Source organism: Cynara cardunculus (genome assembly GCF_001531365.2).
Source record: "Cynara cardunculus var. scolymus isolate 2C chromosome LG 5, CcrdV1, whole genome shotgun sequence".
Taxonomy (NCBI): Eukaryota; Viridiplantae; Streptophyta; class Magnoliopsida; order Asterales; family Asteraceae; genus Cynara; species Cynara cardunculus.
This window is the reverse complement of record NC_037532.1, coordinates 34,033,416-34,047,009: the sequence shown is the minus strand read 5'-3', so window position 1 is coordinate 34,047,009 and position 13,594 is coordinate 34,033,416. Positions and strand designations below refer to the sequence as shown.

Below are 13,594 nucleotides of genomic sequence, written 5' to 3'. Positions count from 1 at the left end.
TTAATTTAAGTTTAATAATAAAACAATTTATTTTTGATTTAATATTATAAATTTTATAAAGATAATAATTAAGTATTCTATTAGAATTTAATAATTATACTAATTATATTTTAGATTTTTTATATTTAAAATGAAATGTTTATCCTGTATTTGATTGTGTCTATCTGCAGTTAGTTACACGAATTCAGATATTGGATGAAATCGAATAGGGATGGAATCGTTTAGGGATGAACGGATTTAAGAGTTTTAAGAGTTTTAGCCAAATGTTTTATAATATAGTATAGATATAGATAAATAAATAATAAACTGATCAATATTATCAATTTTTTGTAAAAAAAAGTTTAATCAAGAAATTGTATATTTAAAAAAAGTTATTTCTTTAATTTTGTGAAAAAAAAAAACCATATTCGATTGTGTATCTCATTTGATGTGTTGTTTGTGAGGGGTGTTTATTAGCCAGATCTGAAGTGTTCGGTAAACAAACTAAAAATTTGATTAGATTTTGAATATGTAAATCAAGGCTTGAATTTTGAGTTTTGGAATACCAATTGTTTTGGATTGAGATTGGAAGTGTTCAGGTATAGTTATATGCAATATATATACAACTGATTGAGAGAATTGATGAAATCGATAGTAGGTTTGAAAATTAGGAAAATATGACCGACTTAGGATTTAGGATTTTTGGAAGATAAATAGATAAATAAATATATTTATATAACATTTAAAAATTATATATATATGCATGAAAGATCGTGTGAGAAATGAAGTTATAGTGAGAAACGTAAGAAGATATATAAACTCTTGATCATTTTTAATCTCATGCTCACTCATTAATTTCGCTTTACAAGAGAATTGATTATGTGCATCTCATTAGTGTTGACGTTCAATTAGGATTGATTTAGAGGGTGTTTGGGATTGCTTATTTGAAACAACTTATGTTTTTCTATAAAAGTTCTTATCAACTTATTATAAGTTAGAAGAGTTTAACTTCTTCAAAAACTTCTTATTACCGGTTTGGCACCGGTATAAGTTGTTTATCCAAACACTCAAAAGTGTTTATTACCGGTATCATACCGGAATAAGTCAATAAGTTGTTTTTATAAGCAATCACAAACACCCCCCTTAAGGGTGAAGATCTTTTCTTAAGTTTCCCATTAAAACTTTCACTTTTACCGGAACTCAACCCCCCTCCCCCCCACACACACACATAAGAGGATCTTCTTTAGAGAACCTGTGAATTGTGATAACCTTGACAACTTGTGTATCATGTATTATTTTATATGATTTTTTTCATCTAAGACTAAGATTTAGAATATTCATTAACATACATTTGTTTCACATGTGATCGATTTACAATGTGAACCTTTTTGACGTATTTGTGAAACACAAAGTACACGTAAAAAAGTTTCATATTGTGAAAAGAATACATATAAACCAAACACGTTGTGAAACAAATATATTTAATCAATACATTAAGTAGCATGTTTAGATAGAAAAAAATATAAAAAATAATACATGATGCACAAGTTTTCAAGGTTATAAAATTTTAATGGATTCTCAAATGATTAAGCCTCTCTCTCTCTCTCTCTCTACACACACACACAGTGGCGGACGCAGAAAAATATATTGTAGGGGGCACAATATAAAATAAAATATATTGTTGCCGACATGAAGACCAAGTCTTTCCATTTTATTCCAACTATTAAAACCATCTGTTACAAAAGCATCACTCTCACATTGTCCTACATAATGATCTCTAAACAAATAACAACACAAACAAAAAGCTCTATCCGTTTTTACACTATACTCCAACCAATTAGCATATTGATCAAACCAAGTCGGACAAAAGCGTCTTCCTTTACTCCCGATAAAAATAACAAGATAAAAAAAAATCAATAAGCAAACAACAACAACAACCTACAAAATTAACCTAATCTAAAGCATTTACCAAATCACCAATAAGCAAACAACAACCTACAAAATTAACCTAATCTAAACCAAATACCAAATCACCAATAAGCAAACAACAACCTACAAAATTAACCTAATCTAAAGCATTTACCATTTACCAAATCACCAATAAGCAATCAAAATTAAAGACTGGAAGTCTGGAATCAAGAATTTGGAAATTAGAATTTTTACCCGAAGGCCGAATCAAAAACCTAAGTCGCGCTGCGCACAGGCAGCCTGCTGGTCGGCGTCTGGACTGGTACTCTGCACTCTGGTCGCACTTCGCAGGCTCGCAGCGAGCCAGGCAGCCAGGGCGATGAACAACACAGCAGAACAGGGTCGTCACTCGTCTGGTCCACTCATCCTTGTTCGTGTCTCTTCGGTTCTTCCCTGCTTCAGTGCTACTTACTGCTTCCTTCGTCTCTTCCAGAAGGACCAGAACTGTGAGTGTGAGGCAGTGAGGGGCCTCTCACAAAATCATGTTGGGGGCCCAAATGAAGAAAATTAAAAATTACAAGTTAAAAAAAATATATTGGGCTTTGTAACTTTTTTTTTGTTGGGGGGCCCAAGACCCCAATGCCTCCTCTTTGCATCCGCCCCTGCACACACATACGGGTTAAGCCAAATATCCCCGAAGTCAGGTTTTGGATTTTCGGATTTCGAAGCATTCTAGTTTTACACAAACACTTATCTTCGGTTTGGATTTTACGTTGCTGTGTACAATTTGAAAATTTGTTAAATGTACATGTGATTTGGCCTACAATTTTGGCTCTAAATTAAATCGTGTCAAATCGCTATGACCCTTAATTTTACCCACCATCGTTTGCATACATTTATTTAAATATTATATTTTACGGTATTGTATGAGTACACAACTGGTTTTATGAAATAAATAAAGGTTAAAAAATATTAAATATTGAATTATTTTAAACGACGAGAGCCTGTGGCAAGGCGCCACCATTGCATTGACGCGTAGAATGAAAGAGTCAAGACTTTAGTGTTTGTTAACAAAATCTCGCCAAATAAAACGGTGCCGTTTGACCATGGGAGCCCCTATATTTAATGAGAGTAAATTATATTCATCCCTACGATTTAGACCGAAAGGTTTATAATTTATAATTGTTTTCATTCTTATGATTTATAATTTATTATTATTTAATTTTTTATAATTATGAACAAAAATAGCAATGATGTACAAACCACAACAATGAAAACTGTAATTTAAAAAATTCAGAGAAGAAATCTGTAATTTTTCTTCTCTGAATTTTTAACAAACAACATAATTTTTTTGTATTTACTCTATAATAAGTAAACCCCACATTGATTTATGTGGTTTAAAAATAAAAATAAAATCTAAAAATCATACATTTATTTTAGTAAGTTCATTAATAATCATTGTGGTATCTATTTTGTTTTTAAAATAGTCCTTAAATCTAATTATGTTAGGGGTCGTTTACGAAATGCTTATTCAGTAAGTACTTATCGAATAATTTTCTTATTGAATGAATATGGCAAGAGCCAAGATCTTTACCGACTAAACGCAATGACAAGAATTGAGAGTCTTATCCGATAAGTGAGGATGAGGATTTTTACTCGGGTAAGTGCTTACCGGGTAAATTGTTGCATTCGATACGTTTTGATGTCCTAAAATCTTATTCATCAGAATAAATTATAGTGTTGGCTATTACCAGTAGATGCTTGCTGGGTAAACATTTGGGTAAACGGCCTCTTATTAGGAATACTGTTATTAAAATGAGTTGGAGTACAAATGTTATTTAACATTCCAAATATTTCTCTCTCTCACCTCCTCTCCCCTTCCCCTCGTGCGACAATCACACAATCATTCCAAAATCTGAAAACCTTCCCTTTACTTTTAACAACACAAACTAGTTAAGTCATGGCTTCTAGTTCACAAACCTCATCGAATGAATATGGTAAGGACCAAAAATCTTACCCGGTAAGAGCGAGACAAAGACCAAAAGTCTTACCCGGTAAATAAGGGCGACGACTCTTACCAAACGCTTACCAGGTAGATTGTTCCATATGATGTCGTTTTGGTGGACTAAAATCTTACCCACCAAATAAATAATAGTGTTAAATTTTACCGTTAAGCACTTACCTGATAAGTGTTTGGTAAACGACCCCTTAATTTTAAAAACCAATTGTGAACAAAATGTATACCGTAGTGTCTATATCTGGACATATTTAAGCACACAGACGATTTTCAGATATTTTTTGCATAGAACATGGACCAAAAGTCAAGTTTACTCTAAAATAATTTGGGTATTTTTTATAATTTAGAACATCATGAGTTGTATAATTGTTTTTTATTTGTAACAACTTACTTAGTTTAAGTTTATATAATAATAGAGACGGTGGTTCAAGGGAAAAAAAAAAGGAATAAGAAGGAATATATCTCAACATGTGGATCTAAAACGTAAATGACCTAGATTGGAATGTAACCGTCTCTATAACTGCAGATTTAGTTTTGAGAGAACTGTCGTTATTATTCACGATTGTCTGATTAAAATAGATCGATAATTCAGATAAATTCCCTTGTTTTTTTACTGTTCTCTCTTAAAACCAAAAGTATGGAAAGTATTATAATCTTGTCGATTAAAAATATTTTGTTCAAATAGTTATAATATAATCTAGTTGAGATGTCTTTTCATAGAGGTCAAAATATAGCTTCGGAAATTATATTTTTCAAAATAAGAATAGTAAGTTCTATTTTGATTCAGTTTGACAAAAATAAACTAGAGTCAATTACGTTTTCGTCTCTATAGTTTATAACTTATTACAATTTTTGTCCGTATACTTAACGATAAATCATTGATAGAGTTAGGGGTTGTCTTGTTAGTTTTTCATTAAGTTATGTACGGATAAAGTTGTTTGTGTGATTTAATTTGTCTGTATGGATTAAGAATGAATATTTTTGTTTGATAGAGTTTTTTTCATAGATGAAATGAACGTGTTTTTCAATCGGGAGGGACAAGTTTGGGGAAAATAACTTGACTTCAGCTTCTCTTATAAATTTACTGAACAAATCATTTCCTATATCATTAAGTCACTATCAAACTATTATGTATAACTATTTGGATGAATTGTGAATCTCATTAAGTTCATTAAACTACTAACAAACATATCATTTATCTTAATTAAAAAAACAATACTTAATTACAAACCATACAGATAAAAAACAGTAACATAAAATCAAAGTACTACTAAAAAACCATAAATAAACTAATAAATATATTAGACTAAGGGGGTATTTGGTAGTTGCTGAACGGTTTAGTGAAGAATGATTAAGTAGTCAGAATGATTAAGAGGCTCTAATGACATAGTAAAAAATAAAATATAATTGTTTGGTAATTGTTTATAATGAAATTAGGGTGCTGAATGGTTAAGGGAGACACAAGATGCAAAACCATTAAGAGGATTTTAGAACAATTAAGAGACAAATTTTTTTTTTTTTTTTGGCCAAATAAAATTCATCTCTTAACGATTCAGATACTGTCTTTTAATGAAACTATTAAAAGGTAAAAAACCAACCCCTAAGCAGCCACAAATCAGAACAATTTTAAATATTTAAATATATTTTCTTATTTAAATATTTAAATATTCCATCCAATTTAAGCTTAGATTTGCATTTTTGTGCGACAGTAGACTTTAAAAAGTCAAAGCTTTTCATCTCTCATTAATTCCTGTGCTATATATCTATCTCTCTGTGTATATATATATATATATATATATATATGTAAGCACGATCGGAGACATCCTCCTCCTCTTCTTCTACCACCGGAAAACCATCAACCGCTTCATTTACAAGAGGTCGCCGGAGAGAGAGGAAGAGGGAAACCGGCATGAGGTTGTCCTCCATATTTTAAACAACCACCATTATGCACAACCTTATATAGCCTTTGTTCAATCACCAGCGACCGGCGTAATTACGGAGGCTCCCGCTCCACCAAGTTGTTGACCATCTGAATTCCGATGCGACGGTGGCTTAGCTAGAAATTTGTGGGTCCGAATTTCAATGAATTGGTGGCAGAGCGCATTTCATTCTCCTCCGCCTCCCTCCACCACCGCCGACGATAATTATATCAACAATAGGACTAATGGTCGCATGTCCGATGTCGCCTCCTTGTTCTCCCGCCGTCGTGCCGTCGGATCTCATGACCGTCACCGTATTATCGATTCAAGGAATTTACAGCACCTCACCGACGACGACGACGACGATCTGACCCCATCCCGCTCCGCCGCATCGCCGCAGACCTTGCCGGTCCCTGAATTATCCGTTCACCTGAAACGCGATTCTCGCCGTGAAGCTGCCGCCAATCAGACAATCAAGTACCTTCTGCCGTCGCCGGAAGACGCAACTAAGAAATCCAATGAGAAAAGAGGAATCTCCGACGTGAATCATATCGATTTAAAAAACCCACCATGGTAATCACCTGTTCTTTCTCTATTTCATTCCTCTTTAATCTTGCCTGCAATTGCTTTTGATTGAGAAAAAACCTAAAATTTGATCATTTAGGAAATATATAAATTTTCTAGATTAATTTGTCTCTATAAATTTGGGAATTTTTTGTTTGAAAGGTTTTTTTTATTATAGACGGAAGAATTAAGAAGAATGTTTTTAACTTGGGTAGACAGATTTGAAAAAAACTTGGTTTTCTGAATAAAACTCTGTCAGGATCTTATTAAATAAGTCACTTTCTATACTATTAAGTCACTATCAAAATTTTCATGTATAGTTGATCGAATAAGCTGCAAGTCTCATTAAATTTATTAACTTTTTAACATGCATGTTATAGCACAAAAAAGTCATTGGAACATCTCCAACAACCATGTTAATATACATATTTTGGAAATTTAGGAGTTCTTTTTACTGCAATAACTACGTTAACATTTGTGCTAAATCAGATAGAAAGAAAAAGAAAAGGTATGAATCTCCAAAACGGAGAATTAAAATTTAAAGTTTTTATAAAAAGGTGCAATTCCATCATCTTCTTCATTTTACAGATTACATCATTAATTATATTTATTAAAGCATTCGATAAATTTAATAAAATATTTTTTTTTTCTACCAACAATTTAATTCCAAAGTTTTTTTTATGAGTGAAATATAATAAAAAGAAAAAGACAAATTATATGAAAAAGTAACGTACTTTAACTTGATTCTTATTTTGGATAATGTATTTTAGGAACTTTCATTTTGGTACCTAAAATGTAAAATTTTAAACATTTAAGTATTCAGGTAAAGAGTTGAAGCATTAACCGGTTACCATGCTGATACGACGGAATACTGAGTTGGATACCACATCACTCGACACATCATCATGATAACTGGTTAATGCTTTAATCGGTCACCCAGGTACTTTAATGTTTAAAACTTTACAATTTAGGTACCAAAATGAAAGTTTTGAAAGTACGTTATCCAAAATAATAATCAAGTTAAAGTACGTTACTTTTTCATTCAATTTGCCCAAAAAAAAAAACTATTACTTTCTCATGGTCAGTTATTCAAATTTGAATTTTCTTCATAATTTTGCCATTGTTTGACAATCTGTAACACCAAACAATGCAATGAGGAGAGATGTCATTTTAACCGGTTCCACCACCATCTTAAATATGTTATAACTTTTTAAAATGTATTAGAATAATAAATTTATAGAATATTTTAATAATATAATTAATACTAAAATTAAATATAAATTTTGTAGACATTTTGAAATTTTTATATTTTATTTTAAAAAATTTAACATTGTTGTTGAAGATGCTCTAAACTTTCCGTAAATATCCCCTTTTAAATGTTTATTCTTTTGTCATTTTTTTTCAATTTACGATATTTTTTTCAAAATGGACCCATAAAAGTATGTCACGAGAAGTACATTTCGGAAAAACGTGACTATTTTGTGCTAGTTCGAAAAAAGTGGACCATTTTGTGGTGTGTTTTCACCGAAATCGGCTATTTCAACGATTAACCATTGGTTTCGTAAAACGAAACGGCTATCCAACCATCGAACCCCTTGATTTCACTTTAACATATTCTTTTTGTTTTCAGCATAGTTAGCTTAGATCGTTTTACCGAACACAAAGAACCACAGTTTCTTCAAAAATGGCCTCAAGGAAGGAACCTAACACTAAGCACAAGAGACGAACACAAAAATGGCGAATCCCTTAGCGCTCCAACGACTCCGGTATCGAACCGAGGAATCTTCACACCAACAAACAAGACCGATTTATGTTCATCTAACCATTTCTTTCCTAGAAATCAAGCATGGCTTGCACCAGAGCCGGCTTTGGCTCCACCAGACATGCCACCAGGTGTTGCAAATCATTATCAAACGGTTCTTGATCGAAGTATCCATGGCTGCGATGGTTCACCAGTTCATAGCCCACAAAAAAGAACCAACATCAGAAGTCAGATGTCGTCAAACTCTCCGTTGCAAAAGAGTTTGTCGGCTGAAATTCCAATGAGTCGGCGTGACAGCAATGCCCAGATGACGGTTGGTATAGTCCACCCCTTGCCTCTTCCGCCAGGAGCCGCCGTACCTCCACCATCTTCCCCGCCACTAATCACCAACAAACCTGATTTGATCGCGAAGACACCAAGACACAGTCAATGGCAAAAGGGAAAGCTTATCGGTCGTGGAACGTTTGGAAGTGTTTATGTTGGCGCTAACAGGTTTGTATTGCTTTTTAAATCCATGTCCTTCTGACAGGTTTCTAAGTTTTTATGTGTATGAAACTGACATTCTTTTGTTAATTGATGTCATTCTCGGGTTATTTAGGTATATAACCTTAGATGAAATTTTAATTAAATTCATGATCCCCTGATCTATTAACTAAAATCTCATTTAAGGTTATATACCTAAATATCTCTGTCATCATATTCTCAAACTTGTCAGAAGGTCCTAGATTAAAAAGACCTTCTAAGAAGGTCATTTAACCAAAGGACCCAAACTTGCGTCTTTTAGGTATATAACCTTAAATGAGATTTTAATTAAATTCATGCTGTCTTGATCTATAAAGAAAAACAACTTTATACTCATGAGAAGGTCATGAATTTAATTAAAATCTAGTTTAACATTAGATACCTAAATATCTCTCGAGAACTAATAGTATTTTTCATTTTTTTTATAGAGAGACCGGAGCTTTATGTGCAATGAAAGAAGTCGAAATATTACCGGACGATCCCAAATCTGTGGAGTGTATAAAGCAATTACAACAGGTACGTAAGTTGATATTATAGGACGCCATGTTATGTCTACGTGTCTTAATAAACTGCTTAATAGGACTTACTTTTATAAGACCAAACAATTGTACGCCCTGTATAAATATGTTAAAATAAGTTGAACGAACGAACAGTTGTTTGGTTCTATAAATTTAAATCCTATAAAGCAGTTATAGTCTTTGATTACTCATATGGCTTTCCTTTTCAGGAAATTAATGTTCTAAGCCAACTTAAACATCCAAATATCGTACAATATTATGGTAGCGAAATAGTAAGTGTTTTTCGAATTGTAACGATCACTCGTTATCTATTTCGAAGCAGTAAAAGAGGTTTTACATCAAGTACTTGCAGGTTGGGGATCGGTTTTACATATATTTGGAATACATCCATCCGGGTTCGATCAATAAGTATGCTCGTGATCATTGTGGAGGAATGACGGAATCAATTGTACGGAATTTTACACGGCATATTGTATCCGGGCTCGCCTATTTGCACGGCACAAAGACTATACACAGGTAAGAGTTACGGTCTATTTTGTACCCATTTTGATTGGTAACTTGTTGATCTTGTAACATTTGGTGACGTAGATACCTGTTTACAAAAGGTTTACAGAGAAATGGTCGATAAACTTCACATTCACATCCACGTCATCAGATGATGCAAAATAGCATGTTGCTGGTCAAAATAGAACATTTTGAAGCATTTTTTTAATATTAAATAGTAAAATTCACTAAATATAAACTAAAGCAGATTTCGTTGCATCTTTTTCTTTTTATATACTCAGTTTGGCTTAAAAGGGAGCATAATTGTTTAGGGGTCGGTAAATAAGAATGTTAAATAGAAGGGAAGGTTCATATGTGAATCATTGAAAAAATCAATTTGAGGATGCAAATGTGAACCCATATTAATAATCTGTAATATCAGATCTCATGCATTTTCAAACAGATATTTCCGGATTTTTTCTAAGATTCGCATATGAACCTTTCTTTGATTAATGATATTTAACCTTTTTATTTGAACCTCCGACCCAACTGTTTATACGATAACTAGTTATACGTTAATAGGGAGGGTGAGGATTACCCGTTATCGTACACAAATACCAAGTTTTCAGTGTCTTTTTTCATCAAACTTGAAGGCGATTACGTTTTGTAGGGATATCAAAGGGGCTAATTTGCTAGTTGATGCAAATGGGGTCGTGAAGCTTGCTGATTTCGGGATGGCTAAACATGTAAGATCCGATGCACCGCGGTCATGGACCTATTCACGACTCTACATCAGATTTCTCCTTCTACACATTTTATAAACCTTCTATCCCGAATCATGAATCCGTCCTTGATTTATAGCAGAAAAGAAAGCGGGTAAATTCATTTATTAAAATGGCTTTTGGGGCCCACAAAAAACGATGGTGAAATCGGTCCTTTTTGGTCTCACAACGGTATAAACTGGTTTTTTCATTAATGTTGTAGTATCGGTTTTTGATCCTTTTACTTCAATCTTGTTTTGCAGCTAACTGGGCAGGTTGATCTTTCGTTAAAAGGAAGTCCGTACTGGATGGCTCCTGAGGTATTGTTCGGCTCTAAAATCTTAAACATTACAACCAACCTTTTTACTTTCTTAGGCCTTGTCTGGCAACCATAAACTAGCTTGAGGTTGTTTACTTACGGCTTAATGATTCTAATGGTCTAGACCACATATTTGCTCATCTATACACGCATGTTCCTTTACGGCTTAATCATTAAAGCCATTAAGCCACCTCACTTGTCCCCATTAAGCCGCCTCAAACAAATTAATACCAACAATGTCCTAGAAATAATCCAACCCTCTTTCTTTACCTCCTTCATACAACAATACATTTTTATAAAGACAAACAAATTTATCCAACCAGATAACTTAATCCATACAGGACTTAATGGAAAAAGGTAAACATCCTTGGTTTTTTAGCTAATTGAAAAAACCCAGCTTCGTTAGCCATAAACTTAGCTTATAAACTAGTTTAATTGTTTCAATAAGGTCCATAATTTTTCTTTTTTCTTTCGATTATGCTTCTTATAAACTAATAATATATCCCACACAAAGGTAGAACATGGAAAATACGCCTTGTTCCTACCCCTTAGGATAGAGAAGCGGTTAAATTTTATAAAGCAACTTTTTAACATGTATTTTAGGTCATTTTACATTGTCATCTAGTTTATCAGCTAGTTTTTATCAAACATGACTAGTTTATCAGCTAGTTTGTCTAACATAGCCTTATTGGTATCATTGTTTTTCCTTCAGCTTTTGCTGGGTGAGAAACAAAAGGATTCATGCCCCGATCTTGCTTTGGCTGTCGATATATGGAGTTTGGGTTGTACGATTATTGAAATGATGAACGGGAAACCTCCTTGGAGCGAGTACGAAGGGGTAAGCAGCGGATAGCGGTTAACTTTTCTGCTTTATTTGTGTTTCGTCTGACTCAAAATAATTATCCACGTTTCTATTTTTGTTTGTCCCATAATAAGAGACTACTTTCAAAATAACTGTTTACTTTCTTATGCTAATCTTAATTATGGGATGGAGAAAATTTCTCTCTCTATTATCGAGGGCAAAAGTGTCTTTTTAGTTGATTAAAAATATAATAGTTACACATTTATAAACTGTATAATTTTGTGGACATTTTTTATGGGACAGTGGTAGTAACATTTTATATATAGCAAAACTCACAGTCACTCCTCAGTCCTCACCTAACCCTTAATTTCCAAGAAAGTTGGGCTCTGTTAGTAAACCGAATACCACTGGGCCAATGACACTTTAGTAATTCATTTGAACGTAATGTAACTCATCAATCAACGTTTTCCGCAGCCTGCAGCGATGTTTAAGGTCATCAAGGAGACTCCACCGATACCCGAAACAATGTCATCGGACGGCAAAGATTTCTTGCGGTGTTGCTTTGTTAGGAACCCCGCAGAAAGGCCGACGGCTAACATGTTACTTGAACATAGGTTCTTGAAAAACTCGAGCCAGCTAGATTTTCCGGCTTCGAACAATAGGATGGTGAGTTCATTTCCATGTTTGATTTGTTTATGGTAATATGTTGTTATTGTTATTAAAGATAATAAATGTTTCGGTTTTTGAAGGTGCAAAACCGAAGAGAGCGTTTGAATCATAGACCCGGTTCAATGTCGATGCCCACGGATACATCGACCGCAAAAGGGAAACTTTTGAATAGGTACAAGATATTTCCCTTTTTCTTGTCCCGACCATTGTTGGACGTCCCAATAGAGTACTTGGTGTTTGTTTGTTAGCAACTTAATGAGCTTAATGGGACTAGCAGCTTATTCGGTCAACTATAAATGACTGTATGGTAGTGGCTTAACAATATAGAAAGTGGCTTATTCAGTAAGCTTCCAGGAGGGATTTTTATGCAGAAAGCCAAGTTTTTACAAACTTGCCCCTCCCAATTAAAAAACACACTCCTTCCATGTATGAAAAAACCTCCCAAACAAAAATATTTCCGATCTATATAGACAGATGAGACTTCAAGTTTATAGAACCAACAACTATGCATCCTATAGAATGACGTTAAAGAAAAGCTGTTAGGATGAAGTGAGACGACTTAACAAGTTTTATCAACGAAGTTAGGCGATTGATATGCCTCAAAAAGTAAATCGTCCTATTAGGCTTTCTATATGACACTTGAATTCTATATTTGGGTAAAAAGTTGATAACCGACAACCGCAACCAGCCCTACACGGAACTTGCCTCCAAGGACACCAATGTGAGGGGCATTTTTTTGGCTCAATCCGCGGCAAAGGCTAGTGGAGGGGGATCGAACCTGGCTGTCTTGTTTTTGGACAAAGTCGCTCCGTCCCTTTGCCATCTGAGTGAGTACACACCGAAGGTTGGACGGCCTAAAAGACCCATTTTGTCGTAAAGAATGTTTTGAAGCATTTTACGAACATAATGTCATGTAGAATCATTCTTAATTGCATTTCTTCACGGATTTGGTTTCCGTTTTCTCAATTTCTTGTTCGACTTTTCAGCGTTGACATGAGGATGACTAACGTCTCATACTGACACTACCAACATAACGGTAAACCCCAATTGGTGAATCTTCTCGAGGACCTCCCATTTCGATCCATTATATTCTCGGACAAAAAGACGAATATGCCCCTTCTCGATACACAAGTTCTTCGAGACCGATCGGTGCTTGGAGATCGAAGTTCATCCTGATGATAACAGGGTTATGCTGGTGTTCATTGTAGCTTCATTTGAACCCATTTTGGTGATAACAAATAACGACTGTATAAATAGTTGTACTGTATGTAGTGGAAGTTGTACTTTGGCCCCTTATTTATGGAACCCATATTCCATTCTTTATTGTGGGTGTTTAGATTCAGTTTTGGTATTGTATCGTAGGTGCCCTTT

General features: G+C 34.0%; 1 protein-coding gene across 1 annotated transcript; it reads left to right on the top strand.

Annotated features, from left to right (window-relative positions):
- Nucleotides 1-5,986: 5,986 nt before the first annotated feature.
- Nucleotides 5,987-13,594, top strand: LOC112513025 (mitogen-activated protein kinase kinase kinase 5-like). The gene is made up of 11 exons (XM_025119148.1): nucleotides 5,987-6,396; nucleotides 8,018-8,641; nucleotides 9,100-9,187; nucleotides 9,399-9,461; nucleotides 9,542-9,705; nucleotides 10,343-10,418; nucleotides 10,697-10,753; nucleotides 11,465-11,590; nucleotides 12,029-12,220; nucleotides 12,304-12,395; nucleotides 13,210-13,594. Exons 1-11 carry the CDS (start codon nucleotides 5,987-5,989, stop codon nucleotides 13,241-13,243), a joined length of 1,926 nt encoding a protein of 641 aa, XP_024974916.1. The 3' UTR covers nucleotides 13,244-13,594.

What these genes read in the sequence shown, in the direction of transcription:
- LOC112513025 (XM_025119148.1), top strand. Translation starts at nt 5,987, where the DNA reads ATGAATTGGTGGCAGAGCGCATTTCATTCTCCTCCGCCTCCCTCCACC. An exon ending in GTATAAAGCAATTACAACAG is followed by an intron (nt 9,188 to 9,398) that starts GTACGTAAGTTG and finishes TTTCCTTTTCAG; the next exon opens with GAAATTAATGTTCTAAGCCA. An exon ending in GGCACAAAGACTATACACAG is followed by an intron (nt 9,706 to 10,342) that starts GTAAGAGTTACG and finishes TACGTTTTGTAG; the next exon opens with GGATATCAAAGGGGCTAATT.